This window comes from Dendrobates tinctorius, unplaced genomic scaffold (genome assembly GCF_039654945.1).
Source record: "Dendrobates tinctorius isolate UK_male_01 unplaced genomic scaffold, ASM3965494v1 ptg000192l, whole genome shotgun sequence".
Classification (NCBI taxonomy): domain Eukaryota; kingdom Metazoa; phylum Chordata; class Amphibia; order Anura; family Dendrobatidae; genus Dendrobates; species Dendrobates tinctorius.
In genome coordinates, this window is record NW_027361859.1 from 4348502 (window position 1) to 4368410 (window position 19909).

General features: G+C 43.3%; 1 protein-coding gene across 1 annotated transcript in view; it reads left to right on the forward strand.

Annotated features, from left to right (window-relative positions):
* Positions 1-323: 323 nt before the first annotated feature.
* LOC141055949 (uncharacterized) overlaps positions 324-19909 on the forward strand; it is a 92014-nt gene continuing 72428 nt past the window's right edge. Inside the window, exons 1-3 of the mRNA XM_073552646.1 lie at positions 324-342; positions 1732-2221; positions 2304-2682. Of these exons, the coding sequence (XP_073408747.1) occupies positions 324-342; positions 1732-2221; positions 2304-2682 (888 nt within the window). The remainder of the gene's footprint in view (positions 343-1731; positions 2222-2303; positions 2683-19909) is intronic.

A 19909-nucleotide genomic window follows, 5' to 3' on the forward strand; every position in this document is an offset into this window, starting at 1 on the left:
ACCTTCACATGTCCCCACATCACATCCACAGTGGTGACAGAGCTTCACATGTCCCCACATCACATCCACAGTGGTGATAGACCTTCACATGTCTCCACATCACATGCACAGTGATGATAGAGCTTCACATGTCCCACATCACATCCACAGTGGTGATAGACCTTCACATGTCTCCACATCACATGCACAGTGATGATAGAGCTTCACATGTCCCACATCACATCCACAGTTTTGATAGAGCGTCACTTGTCTCATCACATCCACAGTGGTGATAGAGCTTCACATGTCCCCACATCACATCCACAGAGGTGATAGAGCGTCACATGTCCTCACATCACGTTGGTGAGAGAGCTTCACATGTCCCCACATTACCTATGACATATGAGTATTGTGAAGAATCTATAGGGATGGATGTGTGTGGATGGATGCACACAGCACATTATAATCCCCTATGTACAAGCCTTTAACTTCCTGCTTTGTCCAATCAGTCATTTCCCTGCTGCTTCGCACTGTGTGCTGCACGGGGAGGCTGGTTATGACAACACACAAATTGTACAGAAAGCCCGGACAACTCCTATAATCTGGGTGATAACTCAAAAATCCGATACTGTCAACCATGACAGGATTGCACTGCTTCAAATTAATTTTCAGGTGTCCCAGTGCTTCCATATAGGTCTTAAAAGCCAATGTTTCACTAGTCCTCCTTTTATTTCTCTTTGCTCCTTAATTTTGTAATGAAAATACATACAAAAATACATGTACTAGTCAAACCTTACACCTGCTCTAAAGTCATGACTTCTATGTACACGACCATCCTGCTCCTCCCCTTTGCCTTGTTCTGTGCTATATTTCATGTAGATGTCAGAGAGATAATAAAGAAAACTAATAGAACCAAAAATGTATAAATAACAAATGTCAATTCCATATAACAAATTGTGTTTTATTTGATTGAGACACTAATTAGGACAGGACTATTTAAAAATACAAAAAGTGACGAGACAAAAAGAAATACAAAACATTTTATTAAAAAAACGAAAGGGAGCAGTTCAGCACCTACAGCACTGATAAATGTGACCAGTATATAGCATATGCAAAACTGGAAGATTTCTCTCATAATAAGCAATATGTAATTTAAGCAGTATAAAGTGCAGTGCTTAAAAAGATGGTGATGGTCACCTACGTGTTGTCACATAAGTTCATAGAGATATAATCAGTATCCATTATGTGCAACATTGTAATCAATAAAGGTGTACAGTAAGGTACAAATAGGGGTGTATCTCATAAGAGTGAAGAAAAGGTAAGCATTTACGAACCGGAGTTCAGGCTGTGTGTGCTGGCACTGCTATGCCACACTCAAGTGACACCACCTAATAGTACTGAGTTTCAGGTCTCTTTATGATTTTTCACTGAACACTTCATTAGAAAAATTTGATGACAAGTACACTGAAATATAAAGCTATAAAAAAAGTCTGTAAAAAGAAGAGAAATTAAAAATTGTACAACCTCCTGACTTGATATCATAATTTATTAGTCCTGGCATTGAAGTCTACAGTTTGTATCTCATGTGTTCGTCAACTAGTAATTGAATTTTAATACAGTTTGTTTCAGAAAGCAGCATTTATGAAAAAATATTTCTGTTTCTTGGCAGATGACTGTGCATCAGAGGAACATGTGACAGTTACTGATTTTGAAGCAGCTGATGATGGTACCACACCATATATATATATGAAGAGCAAGACATTATTCCAGATCTCCTGCCAGCCCTTCACAGCAAAAATCTATCATCTATTCCTTATCAACAGGTCCAATCCTCTGATTTATTACAGACTGATAAGCAAAATAAAAACAACAAAAGTGATGCTGAACATCAAAAAGCTCATACGGGGAAGAAGCCACTTTCATGTTCAGAATGTGGGAAATGTTTTACTCAGAAAACAAATCTTACTGCACATCAAAGAACTCACACAGGGGAGAAGCCATTTTCATGTCAAGACTGTGGGAAATGTTTTACCACCAAAGGAAATTTATGTAAACTTAAAAGCACTCACAGGGGGGAGAAGCCATATTCATGTTCAGAATGTGGGACATGTTTTACCCAGAAAATAAGTCTTACTTTACATCAGAGAATTCACACTGGGGAGAAGCCATATTCATGTTCAGAATGTGGGACATGTTTTACCCAGAAATTAAGTCTTAATGCACATCAGATAATTCACACGGGGTAAACCATTTTCATGTGCAGAATGTGGGAAATATTTTACCTTCAAAACAAATCTTGTTACACATAAAAAAATTCACATAAGGGAAAAGCAATTTTCAAATCAAGAATGTGGAAAATGTTTTACTAGCAAAGGAGATCTCAGTAAACATAAAAACACTTGCACCGGGGAGAAGCCATTTTCATGTGCAGAATGTGGGAAATGTTTTACCAAGAAATTAAGTCTTGCTGTACATCAAAGAATTCACACAAGGGAGAAGGCATTTTCATGTGCAGAATGTGGGAAATGTTTTACTAGCAAAGGATGTCTTGATAAACATAAAAATACACACAGGGGGAGAAGCCCTTTTCATGTTCAGATTGTGGGAAAAGTTGTACCAACAAATAAATCTTGCTGCAAATCTGAGAATTCACACAGGAGAGAAGCCATTTTCATTTCCAGCATGTGGGAATTGTTGTTCCTGTAAATCCACTCTTTCTGTGAGTCAAAGAATACACACAGAGAAGCCTCTTCTTGCACATCAGAGAAAATACACAGAGAAGTAGTCATTTCATATTTATTTGTTGATGAATTGTACAAGGATAGTTACAGTAAGCGTTAAATCACAAGTCTAAAAGGGAGAGCATTTTAGAACGCTAAATGATACTGATTGCAATAGTAACATAGTAGCATAGTTAGTAAGACCAAAAAAAGACAATAGTCCATCCAGTTCAGCCTATAAAATTCTGTCAAAGTAAATCCCCAGATCTACGTCCTTCTAAAGAACCTAACAATAACTGTAAGATACAATACTGTTACGCTCCAGGAAGACATCCAGGCCTCTCTTGAACCCTTCGACTGAGTTCGCCATCACCACCTCCTCAGGCAGGGAATTCCAGATTCTCACTGCCCTAACAGTAAAGAATCCTCTTCTATGTTGGTGGAAAAACCTTTTCTCCTCCAGACGCAGAGAATGCCCCCTTGTGACCTTCACCTTCCCTGGTATAAACAGATCCTCGGAGAGATATTTGTATTGTCCCCTTATATACTTATACATGGTTATTATATCGCCCCTCAGTTGTCTTTTTTCTGGACTAAATAATCCTAATTTTGCTAATCTCTCTGGGTATTGTAGTTCCCCCATCCCCGTTATTAATTTTGTTGCCCTCCTTTGTACCCACTCTAGTTCCATTATATCCTTCCTGACCACCGGTGCCCAAAACTGTACACAGTACTCCATGTGCGGTCTAACCAGAGATTTGTACAGAGGCAGTATAATGCTCTCATCTTGTGTATCCAGACCTCTTCTAATGCTCCCCATGATCGTGTTTGCCTTGCCAGCCGCTGCCTGGCACTGGCTGCTCCAGGTAAGTTTATCATTAACTAGGATCCCCAAGTCCTTCTCCATGTCAGATTTACCCAGTGGTTTACCGTTCAGTGTGTAATGGTGATATTGATTCCTTCTTCCCATGTGTATAACCTTACATTTATCATTGTTAAACCACATCTGCCACCTTTCAGCCCAAGTTCCCAACTTATCCAGATCCAGCTGTAGCAGAATACTATCTTCTCTTGTATTGACTGCTTTACATAGTTTTGTATCATCTGCAAATATCGATATTTTACTGTGCAAACCTTCTACCAGATCGTTAATAAATATGTTGAAGAGAATAGGTCCCAACACCGACCCCTGCGGTACCCCACTGGTCTCTGCGACCCAGTTAGAGAATATACCATTCATAACCACCCTCTGCTTTCTATCACTAAGCCAGTTACTTATCCATTAACACACATTTTCCCCCAGACCCAGCATTCTCATTTTGTGTACCAAACACTTGTGTGGCACGGTATCAAACGCTTTGGAAAAATCAAGATATACCACATCCAATGACTCACCTTGGTCCAGTCTATAGCTTACCTCTTCATAAAAACTGATTAGATTGGTTTGACAGGAGCGATTCCTCAAACCCATGCTGATATGGCGTTAAACAGTTATTCTCATTGAGATAATCCAGAATAACATCACTCAGAAACCCTTCAAATATTTTACCAACAGTAGAGGTTAGACTTACTGGCCTATAATTTCCAGGTTCACTTTTAGAGCCTTTTTTTAATATTGGTACCACATTTGTTATGCGCCAGTCCTGTGGAATAGACCCCGTCGCTATAGAGTCTCTAAATATAAGAAATAATGGTTTGTCTATTACATTACTTAGTTCTCTTAGTACTCATGGGTGTATGCCATCCTGACCCGGAGATTTATCTATTTTAATCTTATTTAGCCGGTTTTGCACCTCTTCTTGGGTTAGATTGGTGACCTTTAATATAGGGTTTTCTTTGTCTCTCGGCATTTCACTTAGCATTTCATTTTCCACCGTGAATACCGTGGAGAAGAAGGTGTTTAATATATATTACCAATAAACATCAGCAAGTATAATGCATATAACAATCCTAAATATTTCACCATTTATATAGAATACTTCATCATTATGTGAACACTATAATTGCATCTTAAAGTGGTTGACCAGCACTTCTCTGGTATACATGATAGGGACATTTGCTAAGGCAAGCGTCAAGCATGTGACATCTTATAAGGATGATGTCTTATTAATCAGATGAGACCAAGTGGAAACTGGATGGTTCCCTCTTCAACTGTCCTAATCAAGCTCAACAGCATTTACCCAAAAGTGATGCCAGACCACATGAAAGAGAATGGTGTCTGGACACCGTTTTATACTTATGACCAAGGTTTAATAAACAACTGCCTTTAATAATATTATACATCTCTTTGCATCTATCTCTTATATTGTCTATATGTTAAGATATTGCTGTAGGACCTGTGTAGTTGAGGGAGAATTGGTATGGTTTGTATAGAAGTGTTGAAGGATGAATTACATTAAGGATCTCAGGATTGTTAATACACTTTTCCTTTTATGAAATTGTCCTTTTATAGGAGACTAGTAAAATTATACAAGAAATATATACTGTATATACATATAGTATACAAGAAAAAGAAGAAACTATGAGCCGTATACCCTTTTTTTAGGTGGGAAGAGGTGGGGTTTAGAAGTATGGGTCAATCCAGGCCTTGTTCATTTTGATAAGAGCCAGCCTTTTCAGTTAACAGGCGGATGCGGCTATCAGTTATTATGCTCCGACGGCACTAAAACCCGCTCTGACAAAACTCTAGCTGCAGGGCAGGACAGCTACTCCAAGGCAAAGAGGGACAGTTCATATGAAGTGTCCAGTTTGGATACCCAATACTTGTACCCACAGAGGAATCACGGAGGACGCTGGTACAGTTGGCAAGGTACTCCTTCACCATCTTCCAAAACTTTTCCATCTTTGTCAGGGCCTGGGCGCTAAGGCTACTTTCAGACATCCGGTGTCAGGGTTCCGGCGGCGTGTGGCGAAAAGCCGGGCCACCGGATCCGGCCTGTAGCAGTGACACCGGATGTAGATGCGGCGCCTGATGCGGCTTGGATAACATTTAAAGGAGCCGCAGCACCGGGGGACGAGAGCCAGCTGGAAAGAGCGGGGGACGAGCGAGCCAGCCAAAGAAAGGGATGGAGGAGAGAGAGGTATGGAGGAGAGAGAGAGTTATGGAGGGGAGGGAGAGAGAGAAACACGAGCGCTTGCTGGGCACTTGTGGGGTAAAATCTCACAGTGTCCGGTCATGCGCACTTTAAAAAGCCGTTCCGGCGCTGCAAAAAAAGTTGCAGGGAACGTTTTTTGCAAACGCCGGATGGCGCATGTGTGCCGTATCCGGCAAAAACCAGTGGCGCCGCATGTACATCCGGCACGATGCGGCGATCATTACTTTCTATGTGACAAAACCGGATCCAATTCCGGATCCAGTTTTCACACTTTTAGCCGCATCGTGCCGGATTCAAAAAGACGGATGTGTGAAAGCAGCCTAAGAGGGTCTAATGAAACTGTCCAAAACCTTTGATAGGGTCTTCTAGCTCTGTTGGACTTGGTGTGTCTCCCTTGTCTCTCCTACTTTTTTGCAAAGGAACTATGACCTCTGTCACCTGCATTGTCAAATGGGAAATTTTGTACTAATTGTTCGACTAGGGCCTTCTGGTATTGGACCATTTTACTAGCCTTTTACACCGCAGGAAGGATCACCCTGTGTAATTTCTTCCTCCATCTCTAACTGCAGAGCTTCCTCCTTATTTGTGAGCATTTGAGTAGACACAGAAGCAAGATGGTTACACTGATTATGGTGTCATTGCCGCTGGCCATCTTGGTTGATTCCTCAAAGTTTTGTAGAAGCACACAGATATCCGACATCCATGCCCACTTTTCGGTGGTTATGTGCGGAGGATGAGCGGAATACCGACGGGCATGTTGTAACTGGTATTCAACTACTGCACTCTGCTGCTCACAAAGCCTTGCCAACATGTGTAATGTGGAGTTCCAGCCCGTGGTCATGTCGCACACCAGTTGGTTAGCTGACACTTTCAAGTGCTGCTGTAGCAGTGCCAGATTGGCGGCAGCTGTAGCTGACTTGCGGAAATGGGCGCACAAGCTATGTAACTTCAAAAGTAGCTTGGGCAACTCTGGGTAGGTTTTCCGAAAGCACTGAACCACTAAGTTGATCACGTGGGCCAGGCATGGTACGTGTGCGAACTTGAGAAGCTTCAGAGCCGGCACCAGGTTATGGCCATTATGACACACGACCATGCCTGGTCGTAGGTTCAGCGGTGAGAGGCACAGATCTGTCTGGTCTGGTCTGTTATACTGTTCCACAACTCTGTGGCCGTGTGCTGTTTGTCACCTAAACAAATTAGTTTCAGCAGAGCTTGTCGCTTTACTGAAGCAGTGCTGCAGTGATTCCAGCTTGCGACTGATATTGACGATGTGCTCCGAGATGACAGTTCAGAGATGGAGGATGAGGAGGAGGGTGTCCAGGAACTGGTGGAGGTGAAGGAAACCCTGATGGAACTAAAGCCCGCAATCCTTACTGTCAGTAGCACATGTGCTGTCCCTGGGTCTGAATTGGTAGCGGCCTACACAAGGTTCATCCAGTGTGCAGTCAGGGAATGGTAGGTTCTCTGGCCACAACCACTTGTAAATGTGTCAGTCGTTAAGTGGACCTTCCCATTAACTGCATTGGTCATGGCATGGGTAATGTTATGTAACGTGCTGGTGTAAGGTGAGGACAGCACACGGGAAAATATAGTGGCAACTGGGGACCGTGGACCAAGGGACGGCCCCATGAGGTTGTGGAAAGCCTCAGTGTCCACAAGTCTAAACGCCAATATTTCCAGAGCAAGCAATCTGAAAATGTGTCCGTTTAGTGTTTGGGCCTGTGGGAGGCTGCAGGACCGGCTCCAGGTTTTTGTGGGCCCCGGGCAAAAGAGTCTCAGTTGGTCCCACATACCACAATTCATATGTGGCAGATATGGCAGAGAAATATAGGTATAGTACAATGCCAAAGATTTCACTTCTTAACATCTATTGCAAATTCTACAATAGGTTAGAAACTGGACAGTATAGTCCTCCATACAGTATTATGGGCGCCACATAGTTCTCCATACAGAATAATGAGCCCCATATATTGCTCCATACAGTATTATGAGCCCCATATAATGCTCCATACAGAATAATGAGCCCCATATATTGCTCCATACAGAATAATGGACCCCATATAATCCTCCATACAGTATAATGAGCCACATATATTGCGCCAAACAGTATATAATAGGCCCCATATATTGCACCATACAGTATAATGAGCCCCATATATTGCTCCATACTGTATAATGGGCCCCATATAATGCGCAATAAAGAATAATGAGCCTCATATATTGCTCCATACATAATGGGTCCCATATAATGTTCCATACAGTATATGATGAACTCCATGTAATGCTCTATACAGTATAGGATGGGCCCCATAGAGTATAATGAGCACCATATATTGTACATACAGTATAATGAGTGCCATATAATGCTCCATAGGGTATATGATGGGCCCCATAAAATGCTCCATACACAATTGTCCCCATATAATGCTCCATGTATAATGGGCCCCATATACTCTATGATGAGCCTTAGTCAAAAAACACCAAACCCGGACATTTATCCATCAAATTAAAACTAAGGATGGCCAGGTTACCCAGAATTATAATCAAATAATTGATGCATTTCTGACCCTCTATAAAAACATATCAAATACGCCATAATGAATGTGTGGAAGAAAGGAATCAGAGGAATATCGACACTCAATCCTTTTTGTCCTCTGCATTTACCCAAATTATCTGACCTTCATCGGGAGTACTTGATTAGACCATTTGAACATCTCCAGGTCCCGATGGGTTCCCAAAGACCCAAGCCTAAAAATTAACAACTTAATGTCAGACACTTTTCGGATCCAGAACAGCACAAGACAAGTCTGCCCTCTTTCCCCGCTTCTATATGTATTGGCCATGGAGCTTCTCATTCAAAGTATTCAGCAAGATGAGGGGATTAAAGTGGTCCAAGTGGGTGGTTTCCACCATAAATCAGCGGCATTCGCAGATTACCTTTTGGTGTTTCTGTCTAAAGCTAATAAGGGCACTCCTGCTTTTGTACGATTATTGGATCGGTATGGAAAACTAATTTTAAAGTAAATTCTACAAAATCAGAAGCACTGAGTCTCAATATGCCCAAAACCTCTGTCGACATACTCAAAAAACTTCATCCATTTAATTGGCCTTCCAAATACATAACACATTTGGGCATCAAGATTGGGAGGTCAGCTGGGGAGCTACTAGAGCTTAATGTTATGCCTACATTGAATAAAGCTATCACCATAGTACAATCATGGAAAGTGCCTTTCCTATCCTGGATTGGCAGAAAAAAACCTGCTGAAAAGCATAATCCTGCCCAAATTCTTATACTTGTTTCAGATGCTCCCTATCCACATTCCCAATCATTATCTTGCCAAGATCAATACCTTTTTTTTTTTTTTTTACTTTATTTGGAAAAACAGATGCCCCCCGCATTAATGCTAACACGCTTGCGTTACCTAGATCCAAAGGAAGCATGGGTGCCCCAGATATTTTTAAATACTATAAAGCTGCAATGCTCACTAGAGTGGTGGATTGGATTAGAAAACCCCAAGAAAAATGATGGCTATCTATTGAGGAGCACTTGGCTCCCACCCTCCTGAGAGTTCTGCCCTTATTGTACGATTACATTAACTCAAAATAACTAATCGCAAACAAGATCATGTTAGCCATTCTCAAAATATGGATGTGTGAACATCCCAGAGCTACCCCTCCCTGATCACCGATTTTAACACTACAAGACATCACTGGCACTATCCCCTCCAAATTGCCCAAAGATTTTGTCAGTGCTACCCGGCCTTCGTTTAGTCTGCCAATACTGATAGACCAGTGTTCGCTGATGGTTACTTGTTGATCCTCTTGGAGCTTCAAGCATTTGAATCGCAGCTTAACATTTCTTTCCTTCATTACAACAGATTGAAGGACTATTGCCGTAAATATAAAGGCCAATTACACTTGCTCCATCCAATCTAAAATCTATAATTAGCTGGTTCTGGAAAAAGCTTGCCCAAAGAGGGCATATATAGGTCTTTGGGAAAGGGACCTTAATGTCCACTTTACAGAAGAGCAGATAGCCTCGATTTATAATCTCATGGACTGTCACAGTGTGTGAAAATACAAGAAAATTCTTATAAAGTGGTGTCCCGCTGGTATCGCACCCCCTCTCAATTAAACAAATGGCACCCCTCCACTTCGGAGTTGGTACCTATTTACACATTTGGTGGTCTTGCCCAAAAATTATGCTCTTTTGGCAATTGGTGGCTGGAATAATATCGGATGTGCTTGGTAGGGTTCCAGTGCTGCAGTCTCAATCTACTCTACCTACCTCTATGGCCAGAAAACACTCTAGCTTCAAAAATGGCGAGCAATATAATAGCAGCAGGTAGATTCTTAATACCCACTCTATGGAAAACGATCCAAATCACTCTGGGACTTATGCACAGAGTGGTAGATGCTGGTGATGCTCTCCCTTGCCGCCCGACGAGCGCCGTTTTGCAAATGTTGCTTCTTCCAGGGGTGTTAGGTTCTCACCTCACTTCTTATTTCTCATGGCACCTACCATGATAAATTTTGTTCAGTAAAGTCAGTTTTATATAATAATCATTTTTATCTAGTAAATAATACTTATTTTTTCTTATTGCACTTTAATGGATACGCCCATATTTCCAGGATGTGAAACAATTGTAGATGTGGTTCTCACAAATGGAACAGGCATCTGTTTCGCTGTTAGTGGAGAGATGGCCAGAATTTTGTCTACCTCACCATTTACATCACTGTGTGATGTTGCCCCATGCTCAAAATAGATGTAAGTTCCCTTTGTGGGACTTATGCTTTAAGGAAATGTACCTTGAAAGTATTTATTTTTGTGTTAAACAACTTTCCAACAGGCCCTGAGCGAGACATAAGTGTTTCTTTTTTGTCTGGAGTGTTTCTTTAGTTTTTTATTTATACATTAATTTAAATTACGGAAGTTATTCATTGGCTAATTATTATTATTCACTATTATAGCGCCATTTATTCCATGGTGCTTTACATGTGAAAAGGGGCATACAAAGACAAGTACAATAAACATGAGCAATACAAGGCACACACAAGTACAGAAGGAGAGAGGACCCTGCCCGCGAGGGCTCACAGTCTACAGGGGATGGGCAAGGACACACTAGGAGAGCGTAGAGTTGGTCGTACGGCAGTTCAGAAGACTGAGGATCACTGTAGGTTGTAGGCTTGTCAGAAAAGGTGGGTCTTCAGGTTCCTTTTGAAGGTTACCGTGGTAGGCTAATAACCACTTTCTTTGATATTACCTCATTTTGCAAAAGAATTGGTATTATTTCTATATAACTGCAAAGTGGGCCCCAAGGATGATTTTTCTCTGGTGGGCCCAAGGTGCTCCAGTCCAACACTGGTCCAAACAGTAGTTTTCTCCCACATATGGGGTATCAGCATAGTCAGGACAAATTGGACAACTTTTGGGGTCCAATTTCTCCTGTTACCCTTGTGAAAATAAAAAAATTGGGGGCTAGAAGATCATTTTTTGTGAAAAAAAAAAGATTTTTTATTTTCATGGCTCTATATTATAAACTTTAGTGAAACACTTGAGGGTTCAACATGCTCACCACACATCTAGATAAGTTTCTTGGGGGGTCTAGTTTCCAAAATGGGGTCACTTTAGGGGGGTTTCCACTCTTTAGGCACATCAGGGGCTCTCCAAACGCAACGTGGCATCCGATCTCAATTCCAGCCAATTTTGGTTTGAAAATGTCAAATGGTGCTCCTTCCCTTCCGAGCTCTACCATAGGCCCATACAGTGGCTTTCCCCCACATATGGGGTATCAGCGTACTCAGGACAAATTGCACAAAACCTTTTGGGTTCATATTTTCCTTTTAACCTTGGGAAAATAAAAGAAAAATTAGTCTAAAGTTAGATTTTAGTGAAAAAAGTTAAATGTTCACTTTTTCCTTTCACATTCCATTAATTCCTGTGAAGCACCTGAAAGGTTAATAAACTTCTTGAATGTGGTATTGGTCAGCTTGAGGGGTGCAGTTTTTAGAATGATGTCACTTTGGGGTATTTACTGCTATATAGACCCTTCAAAGTGACTTCAAATGTGAGGTGGTCCCTGAAAAAAAAATGGTTTGGTAAATTTTATTGTAAAAATGAGAAATCGCTGGTCAACTTTTAACTCTTATAATTTCGTAACAAAAAAAATTTGTTTCCAAAATTGTGCTGATGTAAAGCAGACGTGGGAAATGTTATTTATTAACTATTTTGTGTGACATATTTCTCTGATTTAAGGGCATAAAAATTCAAAGTTTAAAAATTGCCCAAATTTTCCGTTTTTTACACAAATAAACGCAAGTCATATCGAAGAATTTTTTACCACTAATGTGAAGTACAATATGTTATGAAAAACATTCTCAAAATCTCCAAGATCCGTTGAAGCATTCCAGAGTTATTACCTCATAAAGGGACAGTGGTCAGAATTGTAAAAATTGTCCCGGTCATTAACATGCAAACCACCCTCGGGGGTAAAGGGGTTAAAGAGTTGACAGCTCCCCCCAGAGCTCACAGAACGGTGTCAAGAATTAACTCCATAGCTGCTTTGCTAAGCAGCACCAACATCCAAGAATCAAACAATACCGTCGCTCAGGGGCGTACATACAAATCATGGGGCCCCATAGCAAAAGTCTGAATGGGCCCCCCCCCCACACACAAAAAAAAAGTCAACAGGTGCTCTTAACTCCAGGCATGCATGTTATAGGTCAAACAATTAATTTTATAGCTAGTCTTTGATTTTTTTTCTCATTTGAGTAAAAGAAAAAGTAAAACACTTACATCCAATTTGATATATTCCTTGTAAAAGTCAAAGTGGAAGATTAAGCAGGACAACCTCGTTAAGCTGTCTACAATAAGACCAGCGATTATGGAATCTGTCGGCACAAAATGACTGCTCATACCAAATATGTCCTCAGTGCACCCTTGGCAGAGCTAGATACAAAGCAGACAGAAGGTGCCCTAGACTGGCCTCACCAAGGGTGCACTGAGCACCTGTACATTCAGTCATTTTGTGTTCAGACTCCCTCTAAGTCCCCCCCCCCCCAGAATCAGATTGAATGACAGTAGGTCACTATGATGAGTGATACATAAAGGAATTTTAAATGGCAAGAACTACACATTGTGTCTTCCCTTCACCTCCCAGGGGTGTTCTAAACAGACAAAAGGCATGATCATCATATCTAGGATGCAAGTATACGTTTTGTCAGCGAGAAGGGGTTAAAGCATTCTTGCCCACACATTAATCCTCTATATGCCTTAGTTTCTTGCAAACATCTGTAATCCTGCCCCAGAGTCATAGCGCAGCACAGTGCTATCTCCTCTCCGGCAGCATCGCTCGTCCTCCATCCAGTTAGTGTTTAATTGCTGTTGCGTTCTGCTGAATACAGCTCTTCGCTCATTACTCAGGAAAATCAGCTCATTTTCACATTTTTTTTTTCCCTTCCTGATGTTTATTTTTTCACATTTGGTCCCATTTCTTGTACAGCTGGACGTACTTTAGCATTTAATGCTTAATTACCTTCTTTATCTATGTTAGCATGTAATCTGGATCAGGATGCATCAGGATTGCTACGCATCACAACGCACCATACCATAGCGCTAGTGTGAACGCAGCCCCACTCGTACAGCCCCTAACCAGGAGCCCCCATGTTATATACATGCTCCCAATACATTTTATTATCATTACCACACTGTAACACCGGGCATAAGCCCTTCTAGTGAGGCAGGAAAGATCACTGTATGACAGAGCAGCATGCGGACATAGTCTACATTATGTCTGCATACTGTTCCCATACAGTGTCATCACTTTCCCATACAGCACATCCCTCGCTTCCGAGCATGTTTAGTGCCGCAAAATGGATACCTGCACATGGACCCGTGTTGTACTGGATCCAGGCTCCATAGAACTCCATGTTAATTCCAGACGTGTAGCCGCGGATCCGTGCATCTCCCTGTGCCTGCGTGTTTTTCAGATGACACAAAACTGCAACAAGTTGAGTTTTTGTGCATCTGATAAAATATGCAGACACACAGATCTCTGGGAAAACAGTGACACCTGGATGCACACGCAAGTCCCATCCGTCACCACTGAAAGTCAGTCGTGACGAAAACGGATCCGTGTGCAGCCAAAATATGCAAGTGTGAAACCAGCTGAACTCTATATATTGACTGGAGCTGGACCTAGATCTCTCCACAGGTTTTACCTAAAATCACATTACATTACTTACCCTACCCTTAGGGCTCATACTCACTTGCGAGAGACTCGCGTGATTCTCCTGCGAGTCTCTCGCATGGAAACCTGGCACTGCCGCCGGCACTCGGACCGGAGGGGGCGGCTGCATAGAAGTACATGTAGCCGCATGCTTCAGTCCCAGTGCCGTCGGCAGTGCCAGGCTTCCATGCGAGACACTCAGATGAGAAACATGCGACTCTCGCTAGTGAGTATGAGCCCTTAGCAGCAACAACTGACGTCGTCTATCCTCCTCCCTGTAGTGTTGTCCTGAATCCTCCTGGCCCTGCGTTCAACGGGATCCGATACATAGCAGCACTAACGCACTCTTTGGCTGCAATGATACTAACGCATCCAAAATCGGCATGATGTGTTACTTCATGACGCACCCTGGAACGCGGTCTGCAGCAGTTGGGGGTGCACCATGAAGTAACGCATCATGCGTTTGGATGCGTTAGTATCATTGCGGCCAATGGGTGCGTTAGTGCCGCTATGTAACGATCCCGTTGAACGCAGGGCCATTAACGCAATGTGAACCTGGCCTAACACTATGAGAAGATGATATACCAAGCAATGTGCTGAGCCTCTCCTCCTGCACATACCATATACTGTATGTATACGCCATGGATGAGGGGACAGTGAGGTATATCTTTATTTGGGACTAAAGGTAACGCACAGGTCATTCCAGATGATGATGATGATGATGACAAACAATGTGCTGAGTCCCTCCTCCTACTACACATAATCACATGCCATATATGCCATGGAGGAACTGGAAGGATATATTTGGGACTGAAGGGTTAACTCACCTGCATTTATTTACAGCCCACAACTCCACATCTCCTCCTCTCCTGACCGCTCCTCCCCCCAGATGAGTCACAGTCAGGCTTCACTAAGCTGGAGCTGCCAGGCGCCAAAAAAAAAAAAAACTCCGCTGTTCTCCCTGCAGAGCCGGCTCATTTAGTTCACAGCAGGGAGCCGGCTCTTTGAATAGGATCGCTCAGGAACGACACATCACTACTGAAGAAGCAATGTTATGTCACAATTCACAGGAGGAAGCCAAAGTCCTTCACACACCTCATCCCCCTCCTGACAGACGGCTGGGTCTCCTCCCTCCTCACAAGGAGCAACATCTTAACTCCTTCTTGTGAGCTCATGTTCTGCAGGGGGAACACACAGCACTCTGCTGCATCCTGACCAAGCACAGCCCACCACTGACAGACAGCCTACACGTGCAGACAGGACCCTTCATTATAACACATCACCTTGTACATGTAGCCCATCAGCACCAGAGACCCTTCTGCTTCCTGCAATGCACGTGTGCTGCTACCTCTCTGGCTGCTAGGAGGCGTGGCGTTCTTATGCAAATCCAGCCAGAGACTTCAGCCAACTGCTGACCAGGAAACAAGGAAAGGGGAGCTTCAAGGGGCCCGGGGGTATACGGCGGCCGTCGCTTACATTTAATTAAAGGAGATAGTACTGTGTCAGCACAGCACAGCTGCCAAACCGCAGCGGCCGTCGCAGGCCCCCTCACCCATCCGGGCCCCATAGCAGCTGCGTGGTCTGCTACTATTGACGGTACGCCACTGCCGTCGCTTTACATCGTCTGCAACAAAGGCACGGCGCCTCTCAGTGACCGAAGTGGAAACAGAGGGGACAAGCACTGGCCTGGATGTTACAATTAGATGTAGTAATAAGAGGGTCCTCATTCTGCATTCAGGCAGTGGCAGCACATAGACCTAGAAAAAACAGCAAGGACAATGATACTTTTGCTCCCTGTCATGTCCCTGTAATGGGGGCCAGGGTGTCAGTCATGGCGAGGGGCTTTTGTGTCATTTCCACTCCCTGATGCTCCACTACAGAAATATAAGAATGTCCATTTTGTGGTGTACTGTGCGTGTCAAGTGCTTCTCCCACCTGTGGGTCAGGAATCTCTTCAGCATTCAGTACTCCAGTCCTTTTCAGGCACACACAAACATAACCAGAGTTCTGGTTCTTTTCCAATAAAACATTACTGAACTCAGGCTACTTCATAACAGTTACAGTCCATCCATTTTCACAATACATGAGAATCCCATCTCCTGCACGTTCCCTGGTCTGCCCCTTCTGCTTTTCTTCCTGCACCGTGGTATCCAAGCCCGAGGGTCTCCGAATCTTCCAGCTAGCTGTTACTGAGTGCTCCCCGTCCACATTCCTCATTCTGGGGGAAAATTTCAGGTTGCCTTTTGCAATCCCTGTTAGGACCGTAGGTCCCGGACGTCACGGAAGGTGACCCGCAGACTAGTCAATGATCCTTCCAAGCTGCCTTGCTTCTCACGTGCTCCAAGAACAAGCATCCCCAGACCTTCCTTCTTAGACCTCTTTCTGTCTCCAGCCACTGTAACTCCCCACATTGTTCTCTCTACTCAACCCTAGAACTTTCAAGAAAAACTACTGTTCCCTCTGGTAACTCCTCCCACCAACTATTCCATTGGTTTAAACAATGAACTATTACGATCTTATCTCAATCTACATCTCCCTATATCTAAATCTAACATCTTACTTTCTAGTTCTATAGTGCCCTCTAGGATCCCAAACACTACATAACCCCACTATTATTCTATGCAAACCTCTATACTATCCCTAAATTTAGGCATATTACATGACAAATACATTAACATTACAATACACATTGATAACAGCAGAAGACCTCACATTACATTAGCATTGCTAAGACATCAGAGTGCCGAACTAGACACATATGAGTCCAAAAGCAGGGAGGTATGTGACGTACCTGGTCACCCCCTTATGTTGTGAGTTCATTTTCCCCTTCACCACTCAGGCCCGATGAACTCTCTCTGCTGGTTAAGAAAGGTAGTGAGCCTGATTATCAAACATCTGAGACTAATGATGATGACTGGCTGAGTGGAGTTACTGACTGGATACAGTCATATGTAAATGTTTGGGCACCCCTATTAATGTTAACCTTTTTTCTTTATAACAATTTTGGTTTTTGCAACAGCTATTTCAGTTTCATATATCTAATAACTGATGGACTCAGTTATATTTCTGGATTCAAATGAGGTTTATTGTACTAACAGAAAATGTGCAATCTGCATTTAAACAAAATTTGACCGGTGCAAAAGTATGGGCACCCTTATCATTTTCTTGATTTGAACACTCCTAACTACTTTTTACTGACTTCCTGAAGCACTAAATTGGTTTTGTAACCTCATTGAGCTTTGAACTTCATAGCCAGGTGTATGAAATCATGAGAAAAGGTATTTAAAGTGGCCACTTGCAAGTAGTTCTCCTATTAGATTCTCCTATGAAGAGTGGCATCATGGGCTCCTCAAAACAACTCTCAAATGATCTGAAAACAAAGATTATTGGGGGGCGTGGCCTGCTTGCTAATGGCACCGGTCACTTAGCTGCTGAGCTCCAGCCACTTCGACTCCTAATCGGCTCATTGCGGCTCGCCAGCGGCACCAATCTCTCTGCACACGGGGGGGAGTGCTGCGGAGGTATCCAGGATCGTAGCATGCCAAGGGGAAAATCCCAGAAGAAGCCGTCCCCGGCGAAAGTTACAGACTTCTTCTCCAGCACGGGGCGAGGGAAAATGGCGGCAGCATCCTCCTCCACAGCTTCCACATGCTCATCCAGGAGGGGATCCACAGCAGGCCCAGACTTGGACACAGACGCTGCAGATATACCGCTTACCAAAGGTACAATGCAGAAACTGCTCAGTGCCCTCCGCTCATCACTGCAGCAGGATTGGAAAGATATGGTGGCTGAGCTGAGGGGAGATATCACTGCCATAGGCAGCCGTACAGCACATATTGAATCTAAAATGGGGGAGCTGACAAAGTCACACAATAGCCTCATTGATGCCAATGCAGCACTGGAGGAACAAGTGCAAAAGCTCCATACCAAGGTCTTGGATTTAGAGGACAGGTCCCGCCGAAATAATATAAGAATCAGAGGAATTCCAGAGGCCATACCAGACAAGGGGCTGCAGAGTTTTCTGGGCTCCTTGCTGCAGGAGCTGCTCCCAGACCTGACTGCAACTGATTTCCTGGTGGACAGAATACACAGAGTCCCTAAGCCTAAATCCCTCAGTGCTGATGTCCCTCGGGACACTTTAGCTCGCCTGCACTTTTACAAGACCAAAGAAGCCCTGCTGCAAGCCCTGAGAAAGAGACCCCCTCTGTCTGAGCAATTCCGGCACCTGTCCATTTTTCCAGATCTGTCTGCAGGAACCCTGGCAAAAAGGAGGGAATTTGCTCCTTATACCAAAGTTCTCAGGGATGAAGCTATATCCTATAGATGGGGTTTCCCTGTAAAGATCCTGCTTTTCCGAGCAGGAAATACCCACGCCTGCCATTCCCCACAGCAGTTGGCAAAGCTCCTATCCTCATGGAACTTGGCAAATCTCCCGGCCAGATCTCCAAGAGCTACAGGATCATCCCAACAGGATAAAGTGAATGAAGATTGGTCCGTCGTGTGAGTTATGTGATATGTTTGAGTCGCGGCTGAGACTTAGTTGCTACTTTTAAGGTCCGCTGGTTCTGTTCAACCAGGACCCTGAACCCCCATGGCGGTAAATTTCCACCATACCGCAGGCCCCTTTTTTGGGCTTTTTTCTTTGTGGACTGATGCTCCCTACATCAGTAATGTTAGTGATGTCAATATTGTTAGTGTTATCTCTTTCCTGCCTAACCTTCCTTTTCCCCCTGCAGCTCTAGGCAAGAGACTTTTTTTTTCATGTACAATGGTACTGAACTGTATGTCTATAAATGTTAGGGGTCTGAACTCGCCAGCCAAGAGATCCATGTTTTGGCGGGAAGTGGTTAAATCCAAATGTGATGTAATATGTGGTCAGGAGTCTCATCTCCTCCAAGGGGACTCGCACAGGTTAAATAATGCTAAATTTCCTTTCATACTGCTGGCTTGTGGAAAAAAAAAAAAGGCTGGAGTATTCATTTGTGTAAAAAATACTGTTGCGTTCACACTACATTCACAACATTTAGACCCTGACAGTAGATACGCCATTATTAATTGCTCCATAAATGGATCTAAGTATACTATTGCAACCGTTTACGCCCCCAACTCTGGTCAGATCAGCTTTTTGCGGAGGTTTCTTTCCAAGCTTTCATCCGTTAAAGAGGGTAAGCAAATAATCTGCGTGGATTTTAACATGGTAATGTCCAGCACTCTGGATTGCTCCAATACTGCTGTAAAGAGGAAGGAGATGAGCACAATAATTTCAGAAAGGCATCTCCATGATATATGGAGATACCAACATGCAAATGAGAGGGACTACACATTCTTCTCGCCTCGGTTCACCTCTTACAGCAGATTGGACTACTTTCTGGTTGATAGCTCACTTATTATGGATTGCTCAGATTCAAAAATTGGACTTATAGCTTGGTCGGACCACGCCCCCATATACCTGACAGTTCAGGAGCAAAACCGCACGCCTGTTTTTGCCCGGTGGCGCATGAATGACTCCCTCCTAGCCTGTAGACAAATCTCTGAGGAGTTGCAGGCCGACCTCGCAGAGTTTTTTAACTTTAATGATAACAAGGAGGTGACAGAGGAAACGCTTTGGTCTGCACACAAGGCCTATATTAGGGGGTCATTCATCAAAATTGCCACTAGGGAGAAAAGGAGGCGTCAGGTAACTTACAAAGCTCTACTGTCCCACATAGTACTTTTGGAAGCCCACAATAAATCTGCCCCAAACTTGTCGACATCTGACAAACTCAGGAAACTAAGAACACAGCTCCGCCAGGTGTTGATGGCAGACTATGAGAAAAACTTAAGATCCCTCAAACAGCGGTACTATGTGATGGGTGACAGGGCGGGTGCCTTACTAGCCAGGAGGGTT